We start from the raw sequence: 16,520 nt of genomic DNA, 5'->3' as shown, positions 1-16,520 counted from the left end.
AGGACCAAAGATGGTTCTTGGAGTCTGATGCCAATGTTAAAGAGATTTGCAGTCCTGAAGAAGTATCAGAGACTTCTTGTCTTTGCATTGGCCATGTTATTTTCTTTATTTTGTCAGCAATAACATGCTTTAGGAAAATTCAACGTCTTGACTCATGGTGGATAATTTTTTTGACCTTACCAGCTCACTTTTCTTTCAAAACCGGTTCATTTGCGGGATTAAAACACTGATTTACCAATTGGTTCCCTAATGTTCTGATAATCAGAGGGACACATCTGGGCTGCTGGAACTCTTTCTACAAACAGATGGAGTCTGATGAATATGTGATGAGTAGATCACATGCTACAATCCCTGGTAGCTGTTTCCACCATGCTTGCCAGATTATTACAGTTCCTACTCCATGTATTATGGATAAGAGAAGCTGGTAGTTGACTGTTTTGAGCATTCATTCATGGAATCCTCAGCTGTGTCACGAGAAACTGTCATTTCATTCCTGAAGTTTCAATCCTTCCTTTTGAGGGTTTAAAAGTTTTTCCCCACCTGATTTTTCGATCTTTACCTTGATAATTTCTGATATGGAAGTTTCACCTTTCTCCTTAGATGAATGAATCTGGTACTAAATGAAGGAGTCATGCTCCAGTAAATGATGAACTTATAATCAATACTTTAAAATTTTGAACAAAAACAAGCTATTAAAATGGCTGCTGCAAATCAGATGACCTTTATGTAGTATGAGTTCTACACTGTCCTCAGATGTGAGCAATGCATAATTAACTGTGGATATTCATATGTGGTAATGTTAGATAAGTTAATAGTTCTCAAAGATTTAATATTGAAGTTGCTTTAGTTGCATCAAATTTGACGATCTGTCTCAGTCTTCGGTGGAAGCAGTGAATTCTGCTGTAGCAATCGTAGGGACCGAATGTATTCTGTATAGTTTTCAAAAGTCCTGGTAGTTGTGCCTGACTAGTAATGTACTTGTTGCTATCCTGCAATAAGTTATCTTGTTAACTAAGATTCTCTTCAAGGTAGGCTCACCAATGGTCTACCACTGACAATTAGATAAGTCCTATACAGAACATTAACAATGGAGAATTGGTGGCAGGGCACACCTCAAATAAGCTTTACCCGATGTAACATACTGGCAAAGGTGACAGATATTATGAGATACTCTGTAATCCTGGCAAACACCATATTAGCCATCCAATTCACACATTGCTTCAGGATGAAATGCCAACTGAAGGACTGTATAGCACTTTAGCCACCTTGTCTTTTGTCCATGGTGAAACATGAATACAGTGCATCAAATCAAGATATATTTTAGACAAATGTAAATCCCCATTTGACTTCCAATTGAATTGTGATAGTCCCTCAAAATCCAGACTAGATTTTATTTTAGAATGACAACAAAATGTTTTTTGACTATCCACCCTATTTGGATGAGGACTTTGGATGGTACATTATTGTTAAAACTTTTAAAAACAGAAAGAATCAGTTCTGCAGATTAGCAAGTCAGCAGATGCAGTCAACCAAGGTAATAAATAGCAATAACTTGAGAGTAGAAAAAGACCTCTCCTGAACCTGTTCTAACTTCAGGTTCAGCTGAGAACTAACCTGATGACAATTCAATTACAGTTTGCTGAGAATCACCTGCTTTTCAAGATATTCACTACAGCTAAAGCAGTGACTCATCTAAGAAACTACAGGCCTGCTTAAAACTGGCACGCTCTCAAGTTCTAATTGTATTTTGTGTTTACTTCATCTGTATCTAAATATTGTGTGTGCAGTGGTATGTGTTAGTCGAGTGAGTGAGATTGCTTTTTTGAAACTTTGGATCAAGTATGGGATAATAATTTTTTTTGAAACTCAAAGAAGCTTGCTGCTGGAATTATTTGAGCATTTTTGAAAATAGACTCATATTGTTTAAGATTTTTATCTTGCACGTATCAAGGATTTTGCATATATATGTTGGTTTTTGTGGGTTTCCTCGGGATTCTCCAGTTTCCTCCCGCAATCCAAAGGTGTGCAAGTTAAGTGAACTGGCTGTGCTAAATTGTCCATAGTGTTCAGGGATGTACAGGATGGGTGCATTAGTCAGGAGTAAATATAGAGTCATATAGGTGTACAGCACAGATACAGACCCTTCGGACCAACTCGTCCATGCCGACCAGATATCCCAACCTAATCTAGTCCCATTTGCCAGCACTTGGCCCATATCCCTCTAAACCTTCCTATTCAAATAGGCGAAAGTGAGGACTGCAGATGCTGAAGATCAGAGTCTAGATTAGACTGACACTGGAAAAGCACAGCAGGCCAGGCAGCACCTGAGGAGCAGGGAAATTGCACCCCAGGAAAAAGCCTCCTACCATTCCTGATGAAGGGCTTTTGCCTGAAAGATCGACCCCCCCCACCACCACCACTCAGACACTGCCCAATGCGCTGTGAACCCCCAGCACCACTGCAATCCAGACTTGCCATTCAAATACCCCTCCAGATGCAGTCTTCAGTTGATCCTTTCAACTTTGAAGCAAAAACTCATTTTACTAAAAGACCAATAAAAATGATGATCATTCACACCTTTTATCAAGAGGTGAAACAGTAAGCACTAAAATTATATCTTGTGCAGATAAACTTTGGGCAATTGACAATAGAACAGAGAATTGGAGCTGTTAATCAAGAAAACATTTCTCTGTGGCATAGATATTTCATTAATCAAATGGATCTCCCAGGGCTTAGGGCGTGGAGAGACAATATTGACACGAATGGGGCATAAAGAACATTTTTTTTATCGGGTGAGGCAGGAAGCGAAATTGGAGGAATGCTGAAGACTGAAGGAATATTTTTTGTTTTCCTTTTGAAAAAACTTCACCGTGCTGGTGCATCAGCTTGCTTTTGCATCCAACAAACTCCACACTGACTACAGAGATGGCCAGCCCAATTCCTACAGTACTCTACCACCTTAAACGAAGATCACAACTTATTGGTCACAGTCTCCCAGGCTGAGCTTGTGGAAAACGCTGTGTTGCCAAAACCTAGAGTGAATACCAAGTTTTACTTTTTTCATTATAACAGAGACAAAGATTCATACCAGTGAGATATTCATTTTAAAAACAATGAACTTTGGCAACCATCTGCTTTGTTTTCCCAAACTTGACCATCATCGCCTCCATCTCCCTGCTCCTCATTCCTCACCCCCCAATCTACCATCCTTCACCCCCAACCATCCAAAAACACCATATCTCCTAATACTTTTTCACAAAGCTGATCCACAAAGCCTGGTATTTTCCCAACTCACATGACCTGCCTCATGGATGAAAACTCAGGCCAATATTCCAGCTCTAATCTGTCAAGCTTTTGGCTCTGGTTTTAAATTGCATCAATGCTCTTCTGAAAATATCTGCTGGGAAATATTTCCAAACTGTTAAGGCAAACCTGTCTACAAACACTTGCTCCACCTCCCGGGGAATGGGCCAGATCATTATCAAGGACCTTTTCATAACAATTATCCTGAATCCATGTTCTTCTCTTTTGGAATCAAAGATGTTAAACTTAAGTCCTTTGACTAAATTATATGGCAGAATGCAAAACTAGATCACCTACAGTGCTGCAAGCTTTACAAAATTAATCAGCAATACATAAAATATGCTTTAATTTGGGTACAGAACTGACTAAAATGGTAGGACACAGAGGGTGATGGTGTAGGGTTGCTTTTCAGAGTGGAGTCCCCTTTCAGTGGTGTGCTACACTGGTCAATGCTGGGTCTGCTGCTTATTGTCATTTATGTAAATGATTTGGATGTGAACATAGGAGGTATAGTTAGTAAGTATGTCAGAGACAGTATAATTGGAGGTGTAGTGAACAGCCAAGAAGGTTACCTCAGATTGCAAAGGATCTTGATTAGAAGGGACGATGTGCTGAGGAGTGGCAGATGAAGTTTAATTTAGATATATATGAAGGGCAGGACTTGTACACATAATGGTAAGGTCTTCGAGAGTGTTGCTGAGCAAAGAGATCTTTGAGGGCAGGTTCATAGTTCCTTGAAAGTGGAATCACAGGTAGATGGGATAGTAAAGAAGACAATTGGTATACTTGTCTATATTGGTCAGTGCATTGAGTATAGGAGTTCGAAGTCATGTTGCAGCTGTACAGGATGTTGGTTAGGCCACTTTTGAAATATTGTGTGCAAATCTGGTCTCCCTCCTATAGGAAGGATGTGTTGAAAGTGTTAAGAAAAGGTTTACAAGGATGTTGCCAGGGTTGGAAGGTTTGAGCTAGTGGGAGAGGCTGAATCGGCTGGGCATGTTAATTCCAGAGCATCAGAAGCTGAGGGGTGACATTACAGAAGTTATAAAATCATGAACGGCATATGGAAGGTGAATAACCAAAGTCTTTTCTCCAGTGTAGGGGAGTCCAAAACTAGAGGGCATAGGTTTCAGGTGAGAGGGGAAAGAGGTAAAAGGACCTGAAGGGCAATGTTTTCATGCAGAGGGTGGTGTGTATAGAATGAGCTGTCAGAGAAAGTGGTGGAAGCTGGTGCAATTACAACATTGAAAAGGCATCTGGATGGGTATATGAATAGGAAGAGCTTCTATCTTAACAGTAATATTTGCTTAACTGTCTAAATTTTTTCGTTACAATACTTTAAGCACTTTGAACTTCCTGATTGGCTCAGTGCAAATCCTTTCATGTGATGAGTTGTCTACTCAGACCCATTCCACCTAAGGGGCAACTTTTTCTTGCAGAGGGTGGTGCGTGCATAGAATGACCTTCCAGAAGAAGTGGTGGAGGCTGGTACAATTACAACATTTGAAAAGGCATCTGTATGAGTATATGAATAGAAAGGGTTTAGAAGGATATAGGCCAGCTGCCAGGGTAGGGGTAACGGGTCTGGATGGATTTCTCTTTGGAGGGTCGGTGTGGACTTGTTGGGCTGAAGGGCCTGTTTCTGCACTTTAGGGATTCTATAGTCTTCTATAGTCCTCTTATATGTTATTATATTATGTATGTTATATATTAATGCATGCTCCCTATTCTTTGTAGACAGAAAGAACATGTGCATGCACTATGCCTGATTCAGTACAACAAAATAGGTGACAGTCATTCTCAGGTTTATTTCACAGGGTAATGCCCTGACCAATCAGAGTCAACCTGCTTGGTTTAACGTTTTAACAAAGCCTAGCTGTTAACTGTCAATCAGCATTAATGAATGCATTCTCCATGATAGTCCCTCTGCACAGACTCCACTTGACAACCAATCAGCAGTGTTCTTTCATACAGTATAAGGTGTTTTTTTTCCTTTATATTTATGTTATTGTGAAATATTCTGTTGAATGCAAGATGTAAACTTGAATAAAATGTGTCTTGCCTTCGGCAGTACTCAAGTTCTATTTTACTGAATGGCGATTTAGAATTATTTAATTTGATATCATCACCCTGAGAGTAAGAGAATGCACTCACCTAATGTTAAAAATAATCTGACTATGAGCAATAAGAAACCACAAGTTGAGCATGTGGTAGGGGATGTATTACTTTGTAGCAGCAGTAGTGTCAGCAAGAGAGTAGACAACTCGCCACATGAAAGGATTTGCACTGAGCCAAACAGGAAGTTCAAAGTGCTTAAAATAGTTTCACTAAAAATTTTAGACAGTTAAGTAAATATTATTGTTAAGGTAGAAGCTAAAGTTTAAAAAACTTTAAAAGCGTGATTTGTTTAGTTTTGTTTTTAAAATTCCTGAAATTTTCAGTAATTCAAGATCAATTTAACATTTCACAAATATACCATAGGCTATTCAGGGTTGTGAGTGTTTAGAAGTAATTATGAAGTTTGTACACTTATATTGCATGTAATTTTACAGTAACATCTGCCTTTGTGCAGTAGATATATGCCTATGTCCAGATGTTTCCAGTGAGATCTTGTGTCGACAGTAGATAACTCTTATGCCAGGATTCATCTGTCCATTTGATATCATTTGGTTCTACAGATAATGATGACACTTTATAGCATGTGCAGATGGCTGAAAACCAAGGAGCAGGAAAAAGGCTGGTGTCAAGAATAGAAGAACAGGAGAGTGGGTGGCATGGTGGCTCAGAACATGGTTGCCTCACTGCATCAGGGGCCCAGGTTGAATTCCAGCCTCGGTGACTGTCTGTGTGGAGTTTGCATGTTTTCCCATGTCTGTGTGGGTTTCCTGCAGGTTCTCCGGTTTCCTCCCACAGTCTAAAGATGTGAAGGCGAGATGGTTTGGTAATGGGAGATGTAGGGTTACAGAGATAGGGGAATGTGTCTGGGTAGCATGCTCTTCAGAGGGTCAGTATGGACTCAATAGACCAAATGGCTTACTTCTACACTGTGGGGATTTAATGATTCTTGAGGTCTGTACCAGGACTAGCCTTCTTTGTACTTGGGGCCACAGGAAGATGGGGAGGCTGCAGGGGGATGGAATGGTGGGGTTGTCCCGTAGGATTCAGAAGGAAAGGGATACTGCATTGACGAGAACTCCAAACTAAAATAAAACTTTATTTTGTCATGCAGGATCTTTTATTTTGCATCCTGCAGCGCCATCTTTGGACAGGAGGCTGCTTTCCATCGCTTGAGGATGACATCAGTTTTGTTAATGCTCCTTGTGCCATTATGGTGGTATTAATAGGATGCTTTGCACATTTTACTTTAAAGCTTTCATCTCCAAAGCAATCTCAGTTACGTAGACTATTCTTAGAAATCTAGTGTCCTTGTACCCAGGAAAACAATCGTCTTCCTTCCCAGAATTATTCAAGTTTCACTGTACTTTAAAGGGACACTATATAAAAAGATAATATTAGCTTTTCCCAAAAATCAAAGATTCCATTTGAAAACTCAGACCCCTCAATCTACAAGATGCAAGTTATTTTTAGATATTTACAGCAAAACTAGCTGCTTTTGAATGGAGGTTCATAAATCCATGATTGCTGATGAGATGGATATCTGCTGAGCGCATCCTATGAAGAAACATAGATTCACCATCAGCACCTTCTGGATTTCCACATCATCCTGCACATGTCTGAACTCCCAAAACTGTTGTCAGTTTCGGTGGGGTAGTGATGGAGAACACTGACAGTTTTACTTTAATTAATACAGTGACATTCTAAACATTGTAAATAATATTCAGCCGCAGAAGCAGCAGGGCCTGCATTGATGTTTACAGTAGGCATTATGTGCCTGGCCTATGTTCAAACTGATGTTTCTTTTGCAATCAGGTAGTTATAAGGCATAAGCTGTTCAATAAATGCTAGCCTTGTGTGTTGAATTTTCAAAACTAGTGATGGTGTGCTTTCTCACTCTATTATCTTTCAGATATTTTCTCTCAAATATCAGACTCCAACGGAATAATGATATATGTGAAGTTTGACCAGTTTCTACGGGAAGTGCTGAAATTGCCAACAGCAGTATTTGAAGGTCCTTCCTTTGGCTACACAGAACAAGCATCAAGGTCATGTTTTTCCCAACAGGTGAACATTTATGAAAACATTTTAGTCTGTGATTACTGGAAAGACCATTACATATTGGGGTGAATTTCAAGGGACATCTTTCTCATTGTCTGTTGTAATTTCAATGGAAAACCTGTGGAGACCTGAGTTTTAAAAAAATAAGTGCTTAGCCAATTATTTCCTGGGTTTCCAAGATTTTTCTGTTTTAGGTGTTGTCAGATGGGTAATAGAACTGCCATAGAAATTCATTACCTGCTCTGCCAAAATGTTATTTAATACTGTCAATGGCATCTGTAATTGGCAGCTTTTCAAAAAAAGAGATTGTTATGAATTATTATGATTGTCGGGATTTTTGTAAGATTCGTTCAGCTTTTGAAACTAGGCTTATGCATCTCAAAGTATAAGAAACTCCTCGCTCCTCAAGTAGCAATAAACCTCAAAGAAATATTTTTAAAGTACTTTTTAGAAATTCTAATGCTGAAAATATGCTCCCAATCTATCTGGAGAGATGTTCTCCCTTCAGTTTAAATTAATTCTCAGTTTAGATTAATGAAGTTTCCAGTTCCAATAAAATGTCTATGGACAAAATGTTAATTGTTTGTGGCTGCAAAAGCTAAATACTGCAGATGCTGGAAATCTAAAATAAACTGAAAATGCCAGAAATATTCAGTAAATTAGACAGCATCTGTGGGAGGAGAAAAATAGGGCTGCATTTTACTATTTTAGTCTAATGGTGAGTTATTTCAAAATTTTGAATGGTTTTATGCTGCAAAGCCAACAAAATTTCTTATTGTATCTTATAAACTACTTACCACACATATATAGTGACCTTGTTGTCCAATTTCAGCCTTATTTTACCATTCACCATCTTCCAAACAAATAAAATTAGCTTTATTGTCATGTGTATTCAAATGAGTACAGTGAAAAATTTACAGTCACTACATTACAGCACCACCTTAAGTACAAATGCACCTAGGTGCAGATACCTAAGATCAAATTCTTAGAAAACAAAATGAAAATAGAAAAGTAAAGAAATAAATAGCCCAGCATTACAGGTAAACAGGAATAAATTAAAAATAAAGAACTAAAAAGTTGAAAATGTCAGTTTTTTTTTAACCTTGTACATGCTCGCACCTAGCTGCAAAGAAGCCCTCCATGCCTCGTTGCTGCCTGTGCTGGGTCCACCAACGTAAGAGTCACCTCACTTTCGGCACTATCGTTTTGCTGCTGGGTCCACTCTGCTGAGGCTGCTGAACCCACACTCACACCACAATCATGAGTCCCACGCTCCATTGCCAGGCCAGGCCAGGCCAGGCCGCTGCTGGACCACGGCTGCAGATGTCGCCTTGCCGGTGCTTCCATCTTGAAGAGTCTGCAACCGCTGATGCCACTGTCCCGATCACTGGAGGAGCTTTCCTGCTGCCGATGGCCCGAATGCCAGGAGAAGCACTTCGCTGCCATTGCTATTGGACCTGAACGCCAGGCGAACACGCTCACTGCTGTTTCCATTGACCTCATACACCAGGAGAATGACCTTCCTGCCACTGCTGCTGCCTTCTTTTGCTGGAAGAAGTCACATCTGCCACTCTGCATGTGGCCCACTCTTGCTGCTACACCGGTGCTGCCAACCAACCCACCACAGAAAAGAACAGGAAAATAAAGATAAAGAAAACAGCAGAAGCAAAAACAAAACAAAGAAGAAAAACAGATGGCTCCCAGGCAGAAGTTCGAATGCAGCCGTGTTACTCTGCCACCATCTAACACCAAATACTGGAATTGGACGGCATTCCTGGCGCCAGTGCCAACTCTAAAAGACCACCAATGACCCAGACAAGCATTGTCAGTCTGGAATTTGAATGCATGATCCCTGACATTTGCCCTAGACCTTGTGGAGAGGGATCTGGAAATCTTGTTGGATAAGATGGTATGCAGGCTGGATGTCTACTTCCCCCAGCATCAGCAGAAAGGCCATGACAGCAAATCATGCGAGCCTGGTCAGAAATTACCACCCGGATCAGTGTGAACTAAACCATCTGGAAGATTGTATAGTGGTATATAAAGAACATCAATTACCTTCTCCACTCTGCTGGTGCAAATGCCACCATATTCTTCTTAAGACCCCCCACTCAAACTATCTCTCTGCCACTGTACCACCTCTCACATAGACACATGCTGTTCCACTCTCATTACTGCCCCTGACATCTTCCCTTACTTGCTGTTACCCACCCAATACTGACATGACCAATCCTGCATGCCCTTTGAGTTGCCTACCCACTTACTTCTGATTTTCCACAAGTGCACAAGCTTTGTCAACCACTTTCATCTCCACTAATATATGCCTCTCTCCCATTCCTGCAAATGTGTTGCTGGTCAAAGCACAGCAGGTTAGGCAGCATCTCAGGAATAGAGAATTCGACGTTTCGAGCATAAGCCCTTCATCGGCTTATGCTCGAAACGTCGAATTCTCTATTCCTGAGATGCTGCCTAACCTGCTGTGCTTTGACCAGCAACACATTTGCAGCTGTGATCTCCAGCATCTGCAGACCTCATTTTTTACTCGAAGATTTTAACCTACTGCGAATCCTCTTACAAGGATGCCTTCCTTGAAGAAGCTCTCTTCCTCCCTCTACAAGGATTTCAGTGAGTCCCTCTCTCACTGCACCCCCCAGGTCATCTCCTCTGCACAGAAGCTCTTCAGCCACGTTCTCAAACAGACCCGTTACCACAGCCACATCTCCTTCCTCAGCACCTGCCATTCCTGATGAAGGGCTTATGCTCGAAACGTCGAATTCTCTATTCCTGAGATGCTGCCTAACCTGCTGTGCTTTGACCAGCAACACATTTGCAGCTCTCTCCCATTCCAAAAGGGCAGAAATACTAAAGATGGGCGGTGTGCTGCCTGACACTTGGCTTCTCACCCATTACAAGGGGACAGGTCTGATGTTGACCACTACAAGTGGTTGCCCAACCATGTCCCAAGACCCTGGACTGATATCAGAAGCTACCTTTGACTTTATATACCAGAATCCCCTGAACAAAGGCAATGTCTCTTGACTTGATTCAGGCTTATTGATAACCATAATGAGCTTCCTGGCTTTTGTCTGCACTGATGAAAGGCACCACAGCAGTGCTTTGAGCCCAATTCCTCTGGCTGAGTGGGCAATGTGCAAAAAGGGAGACCAAGGCAATGCAAGCTTAGTGACTAGTGAGCATCAGGGTAGGCTCTACGATAGTGAGTGCTAGGTCAAACAGGCCAGAGAAGAAACCTGGTTAGACACAAAAAAACTGCAGATGCTGGAATCCAAGGTCGACAAGCAGGAGGCTGGAAGAACACTGCAAGCTCGGAGCATCAGGAGATGGAGAAGTCAAAGTTTCAGCTGTCACCCTTCCTCAGGGAAAAAAACCTGGTCAAGTCCATGAACTGGGTATGTGTCCCTGAGCTCACTGTCCTTGCAGCAGCATTAAAATGATATCTGTTGCTACGCCTCAAGGTACAGCAATGAATTGCAGAAATATCCTGTGGATGGTTTGGAGATGTGCCGTGAACTTCTTAGAGGGTAATGCATGTTGAATGCCAATGTCTGTGGATGTAAGATGCTTGTGGCTAGTTCTCATGAAGCATGCCCTGAGAACTGGTGCCTTGTGCCTCACATGGAAATCCTTTGGAGCAAGTGACAAGCTTAAGCTGCTGGGATCTCTCATTTCCACGTTGAGGATTTTTGCTGTCTATCTTGTTGAGTGCATTTGGTAAGATTGGAGGTTCAATATTAATGAGGTAAGTTGCAGCATTAGTAAGATTTTTAATAAGCTATAGTCATCCTTTATTTGGAAGCTTCCTGCTGCCTAGTTAGAGTCTCACTTTGTCACTCAACAAAAACTTAACACGTTGCGGGGAGTTGATCAAGATGTCGATAATCTCGCTGTAGTTCATGTTGTTCTGACCTTTATAGGATTCCTCCTGTTATTACCATTTATGATATTTAGATGATGGGTCCTAATGAAAGGTTACATACTTGAAACATTAAGTCTGCACAGATATTACCAGACCTGCTGTGTAGTTTCAGTAATTTCTTTTTATGATATCATGTCCTTTACAGCTGCTGATGGATTAATTGTTCTTCCACAACTTTCTGTTTTATTTTAGAAATGCATATTGTTTTGCTGCTTCAGTCATTATTTACAACACATTGTTAATCTGTTAGTATTCTCTAATAGTATGCATATATAACCCAGTAAATGGAACCTGCTATAGACTTGCAAAAAGCACATGTGTGAAATTACCCTGTATATTGTGTGCTGTATTACTTAACTGTGAGTGTAAATTGCCTTTGATTATTTGCTTTAACTGTTGAGAATTTCTGAGTTTCTGATTTCTGATCCCATGATAATCTTCAATGTCAGTCTACCATTTCTTGGCCTGACTATTTATTTAATAAGTAAACTGTTCTCCTGGATAGTAGTCTCAGAAGTTCATGCTGTACTTCCTTACCGTCTGTTTCACCATCATCTACAACCCCTAACATTAAAAAATGATAAACAGAGAAAGAACTAGAAGAGAATTAAGTAACAAGTGAATGAATAAAGACATATGTTGTCAAATATTTTGTCATGCACTTATCAGAACAATTTACAAGAAATACCAAAGTAAAGGGAAAAAAACCTTTATATTCTGAGAGGAAACTGCTGATTGTCAAGTGGACACTGATCAGTAGTTATTGACGCAGAATGTGCACCATTTAATGATGACTGACTGTGAAATGCCAAGCCTTGTTTAAATTTTAAATTGTGCAGGTTTACTCTATTTGGTCAAGGTCAGATATCACACGATGCCAGGTTATAGTTCAACAAATTTATTTGAAATCACAAGCCTCCGGAGCACTGTTCCTTCATCAGGTGGTCTGTTGAAGGAGCAGTGCTCTGAAAGCTTGTGATTTCAGATAAACCTGTTTAACTATAACTTGGTGTCACCTAACTTCTGACTTTGTCCACCCCAGTCCAAAACTGGCACCTCCACATAATGCATAATTAATCAAGGTATTGCCCTGAAAAATGAACCAGAGAATGGCTGTCAGCTATTTTGTTGAATTGAAGCAGGTGCAGTGTGCATTCTTCATAGCAATGTCTCCATTAGTTAGAGTCCAGTTGTCAACTAAAGTGCTCTTTCCTCTTACATAGTATTAATGTTTTTACACTCTACATTGCTATTTTTTGCAAATTGTTCTAATGGCAAGATTAAAAAAGTATATCTGTTTTCAGCAATTCTCAAGTTGCTGAAAGGAATTAGTAAGATTGGAACAAGAGAAGAGAAAGAAAGGTAGAATTTCATGAAAATGGGAAAATAGATCCTTTATGAAGAACAATTCATTGCCAATTGTAGCTACCAATTGTAATCAGCCTCTCTTTCCTGCCCATCTGTCACAACAGTCCAGACCTGGTGGGTATTTAGTGGTTACATTCCTGAATAACTGCTTCACAAGCTGTACAAATCTCTGTTGCATGATGGACAAGCACTGGCCAGAGTAACTGCTCTAGCTTACTTCATCTTGTTCTCACTGCTCCACCAATCACAGATTCTGTTTCTTGAGATGCAGCAAGAGCGAGAGAAAGGGAACCTGTGATTGGATGAGCTAAAGAAGACTGCAGTGGGGACACTGGGTCTCTGATTGGAGGAGCAGCTCCTGTATATTTTGAGCACTGATATTCTACTGCTCCTGTACATTTTGAGCACTGATATTCAGTGTGTATTCAGTGTGCTTAATTATTTCTTAATATCATGTGGAGTGAATCAAATTGGCTGAAGACTGGCATCCGAAACAGTGACTATGGAAAAGACTGAGAAAGGATCATTTTCTTGGGACTTCATAATTGTGTCAGCTCCAGCCTTGTCTGAACTTTGCCAACGTTGTTGTTGGTGATGTTCATGGAGTTTTCTTCTCTCCTTAGGTTTTTAAATATCTACCATAGTTCATGTCTGGATCTGGCTGAACTACTGAGCTTTGAAATTGTCTGTTGATTGTGGGATTACTTATCTCTGACCATGCATGCAGAAGCAACCTGTGGTAGAGTTATGTGATGAAGCTTTGCACACTGTCACCCCATCTTTAGGTATACTGATGCTCCTCAGTGAACTAGGGGGAATGGTCTAAACGGTGTCCAGTTTTCAGCTGGTGGAACTACTTTGAATAAATTTTATTTAGCATGGGGGAGGATATCCTCAGTAAGAAAATGGGTCTCTATCTCCACAAAGACTGTGTGTTTGTTCTGATACTAATACAACCATTGGCAGATACATTTGAAACTGGGGAATTGATAAGAACAAGGCTACGCAGAACAGCCGCAAGCCCAATTCAATAAAACTATGTTGTTCTTCATGATGGATTTGAAGTTATACACCAGGATACTTTTTCTGCTGTTAACAACACTCATTGCATCTTCCAAATTGTCTTCAGCATGGAGGAGTTTTAATTGTCAGCTGACAGTGTGCCATAAGTGTTAATCAACGGGACTTATTAACATACAAATTGAGAGCAGGAATATGCTTCAAGGAGATTTCCTTGCTCATTTTTGAGTTGATACAAGGAAAGTTCACAGGTTCCTGAGTCGATATTAAAGATTCCCAGGGCGACTTGTTCCCAATTGGATATCAATGTATACCACATCCAGAGCATCTGACCTGTTCATGGGGCCAAACATGCCCAGAATGGAAATGGACGAGTTTGGGCTATCCTTCCTATGGTTCAGAAAAGATTTACAAGGTTGTTGCCAGGGTTGGAGAATTTGAGCTATAGGGAGAGGTTGAATAGGCTGGGGCTGTTTTCCCTAGAGCATTGAAGGCTGAGGGGTGACCTCATAGAGGTTGATAAAATCAGAAGGGGCATGGATAGGATTAATAGTCAACATCTTTTCTCTGGCGTGGGGGAATCCAGAACTAGAAGGCGTAGGTTTAGAGTGAGAGGGGAAAGGTTTAAAAGGGACCTAAGGAGCAACTTTTTCACGCAGAAGATGGTGCATGTATGGAATGAGCTGCCAGGGGAAGTGGTGGAATCTGGTACAATTGCAACATTTAAAAGGCAGCTGGATGGGTATATGAATAGGAAGGGTTTGGAGGGATATGGGCTGGGTGCTGGCAAAAGGGACTCTATTAGGTTGGACTGAAGGGTCTGTTCCATGCTGTACATCTCTATGATTATATAATTCCATGAGTATTACTATAACTAGTAGTAGAATTTGTAGAATTGTGTTTATAATGTGGAGCAATTTATACACTATGCATTTCTTAGCTGTCATTTGTACTAAATATTTGAATTACATTTGTTTGAGAATATTAATAGGAAATGCTAAGAACATGCAAGAAGCATGTTGGATGAAAGATGCATTTGTTTTAGTAAGAAGGAGAAAATTTGAGTGGCACAGATTTTTGATGCTATTTGAATTTCAAAGACATTTTTGTTTATCTTTTGGTGAGATGATTCCAAATTATTATTTTGTGTTTCCAGAAAAAAGTGACACTCAATACGTTTCTGGACACCTTGATGTCTGATCCCCCACCACAGTGTCTTGTCTGGTTGCCACTCATGCATCGTCTTGCAAACGTTGAAAATGGTACGTTATGAAGAGTGTAAGATACTTTCACTTTGCCTACTGTTTTGTTTTGAAGCATTTCCTTCATATTCTGAAAGTAATGACTCATTATGGGTTTGTAGCCTTCATTTGTAATATCTCCCATAATTTACTGAAAAATGCAACATGTACCTCTGCTTTCAGACTGAAAAGAGGTCTGAAAATTCTTTTGAGTTCAAGTTCAGTTCCACAATGAAAATTTTCAAGTGTGTCACTTGTCCTTTTAAAAATACAGTGATATGCTCAGTAAAATCCACAAGAAAATGATTAATCCTCCAGACTTTTAACAATAATGTGTGCTGTTGCTGGCACATTTGAACACACCTTGCCTATTATTTCTGACCTATCTCATCTCTCAACAATTTGAACCAACTGCATTTTTGTATTGATTTTCTTTTATTACTTTTATGTAGTCAAATAAAAGGTGATTCTGTGAATATTATTTTTGATATTGAGCCATATAAAGTGATATTAAGGCTTTTGAGCAAAAGATGTAGATTTCAAGGTTGAGAAGTAGAGACATTTAAGGAGCATATTCTCGAGTGTAGGGCATTTGTAATGGAGTGATTTTAAATTTAACAGGTTCAAGAGGTTAGAATTGGAGGAATGCAGAGATCTTAGAGTGAGGAAGGAGTTGTGGAATTGTTGGACTGGAGAAGATAGCAAAGGAAGGAAGGGATAACACCATAAAGAAATTTGATAACATGGAAAAGAATTTTAAATTTGTTTTCTGTTTATGCAGTGTCACAATGTCGGTCAGCAAGTGAAAGGGTGATGCTTGTGCGAGTTCAGACATGGACAGTTAAGATTTGGATAACCTCCAATTTATGGAGATCAGAACATAAGAAGCTAGACAGGAATATAGATGAATTTTCAAGCCTGGAGGGATGATGTTTCAGCAGCAGACCAAAATGACAGAACAGAGTTGAGTCAAACGCTTAGCTGATTCAGTGCCTGAGTGTCTCAATTTTAGTGGAGACTTGGCATTGCAAAATTATAGTGGCTATACCTGTTTGGGATGGAACAGTCTGTTAATGGGCTTAGCTTTTGAACTGAACCTGTTGGAAGGATTTTGCAGCTGAACCACCCACTTCGTTGGTCAGTAATGCCTGATAATTAAAATCTGCCTTATAGCACTTTTAACAGGAGCAGTGAGTATTAGAGGACTGATAGCACAAAGTCGCAGTGCAAGATGGTTGAAACATATGTGCCACACCACAACTATCACTCCTTGATGATCTGTTCCAGCTTCACAAATTCCATCATGGCGCCCCATTTAGAGCAGATTTCCTGAGCAAGATTACCAACACACTCTTTTAATCAAGGAGTGGGAAATCACTGGCAAGTTCCTTGTGACAAAGTCCATCTATTGAATGGCTGGCCTTATACTATTGTGGCAAGAGTGGTCTTTGCTGAACAGGTCGAGGGGCTACACA

At 40.2% G+C, this 16,520-nt stretch overlaps 1 protein-coding gene across 15 annotated transcripts in view; it reads left to right on the top strand.

Moving 5' to 3' along the window:
- dtna (dystrobrevin, alpha) overlaps positions 1–16,520 on the top strand; it is a 201,165-nt gene that overhangs the window by 96,481 nt on the left and 88,164 nt on the right. For all 15 annotated transcript variants that reach the window (XM_060823522.1, XM_060823546.1, XM_060823517.1 and 12 more), the window contains exons 6-7: positions 7,331–7,485; positions 14,961–15,066. In XM_060823522.1, the coding sequence (XP_060679505.1) occupies positions 7,331–7,485; positions 14,961–15,066 (261 nt within the window). The remainder of the gene's footprint in view (positions 1–7,330; positions 7,486–14,960; positions 15,067–16,520) is intronic.

Source organism: Hemiscyllium ocellatum, chromosome 4, assembly GCF_020745735.1.
Source record: "Hemiscyllium ocellatum isolate sHemOce1 chromosome 4, sHemOce1.pat.X.cur, whole genome shotgun sequence".
NCBI lineage: Eukaryota > Metazoa > Chordata > Chondrichthyes > Orectolobiformes > Hemiscylliidae > Hemiscyllium > Hemiscyllium ocellatum.
This window is presented reverse-complemented; position numbering and strand designations above follow the sequence as displayed.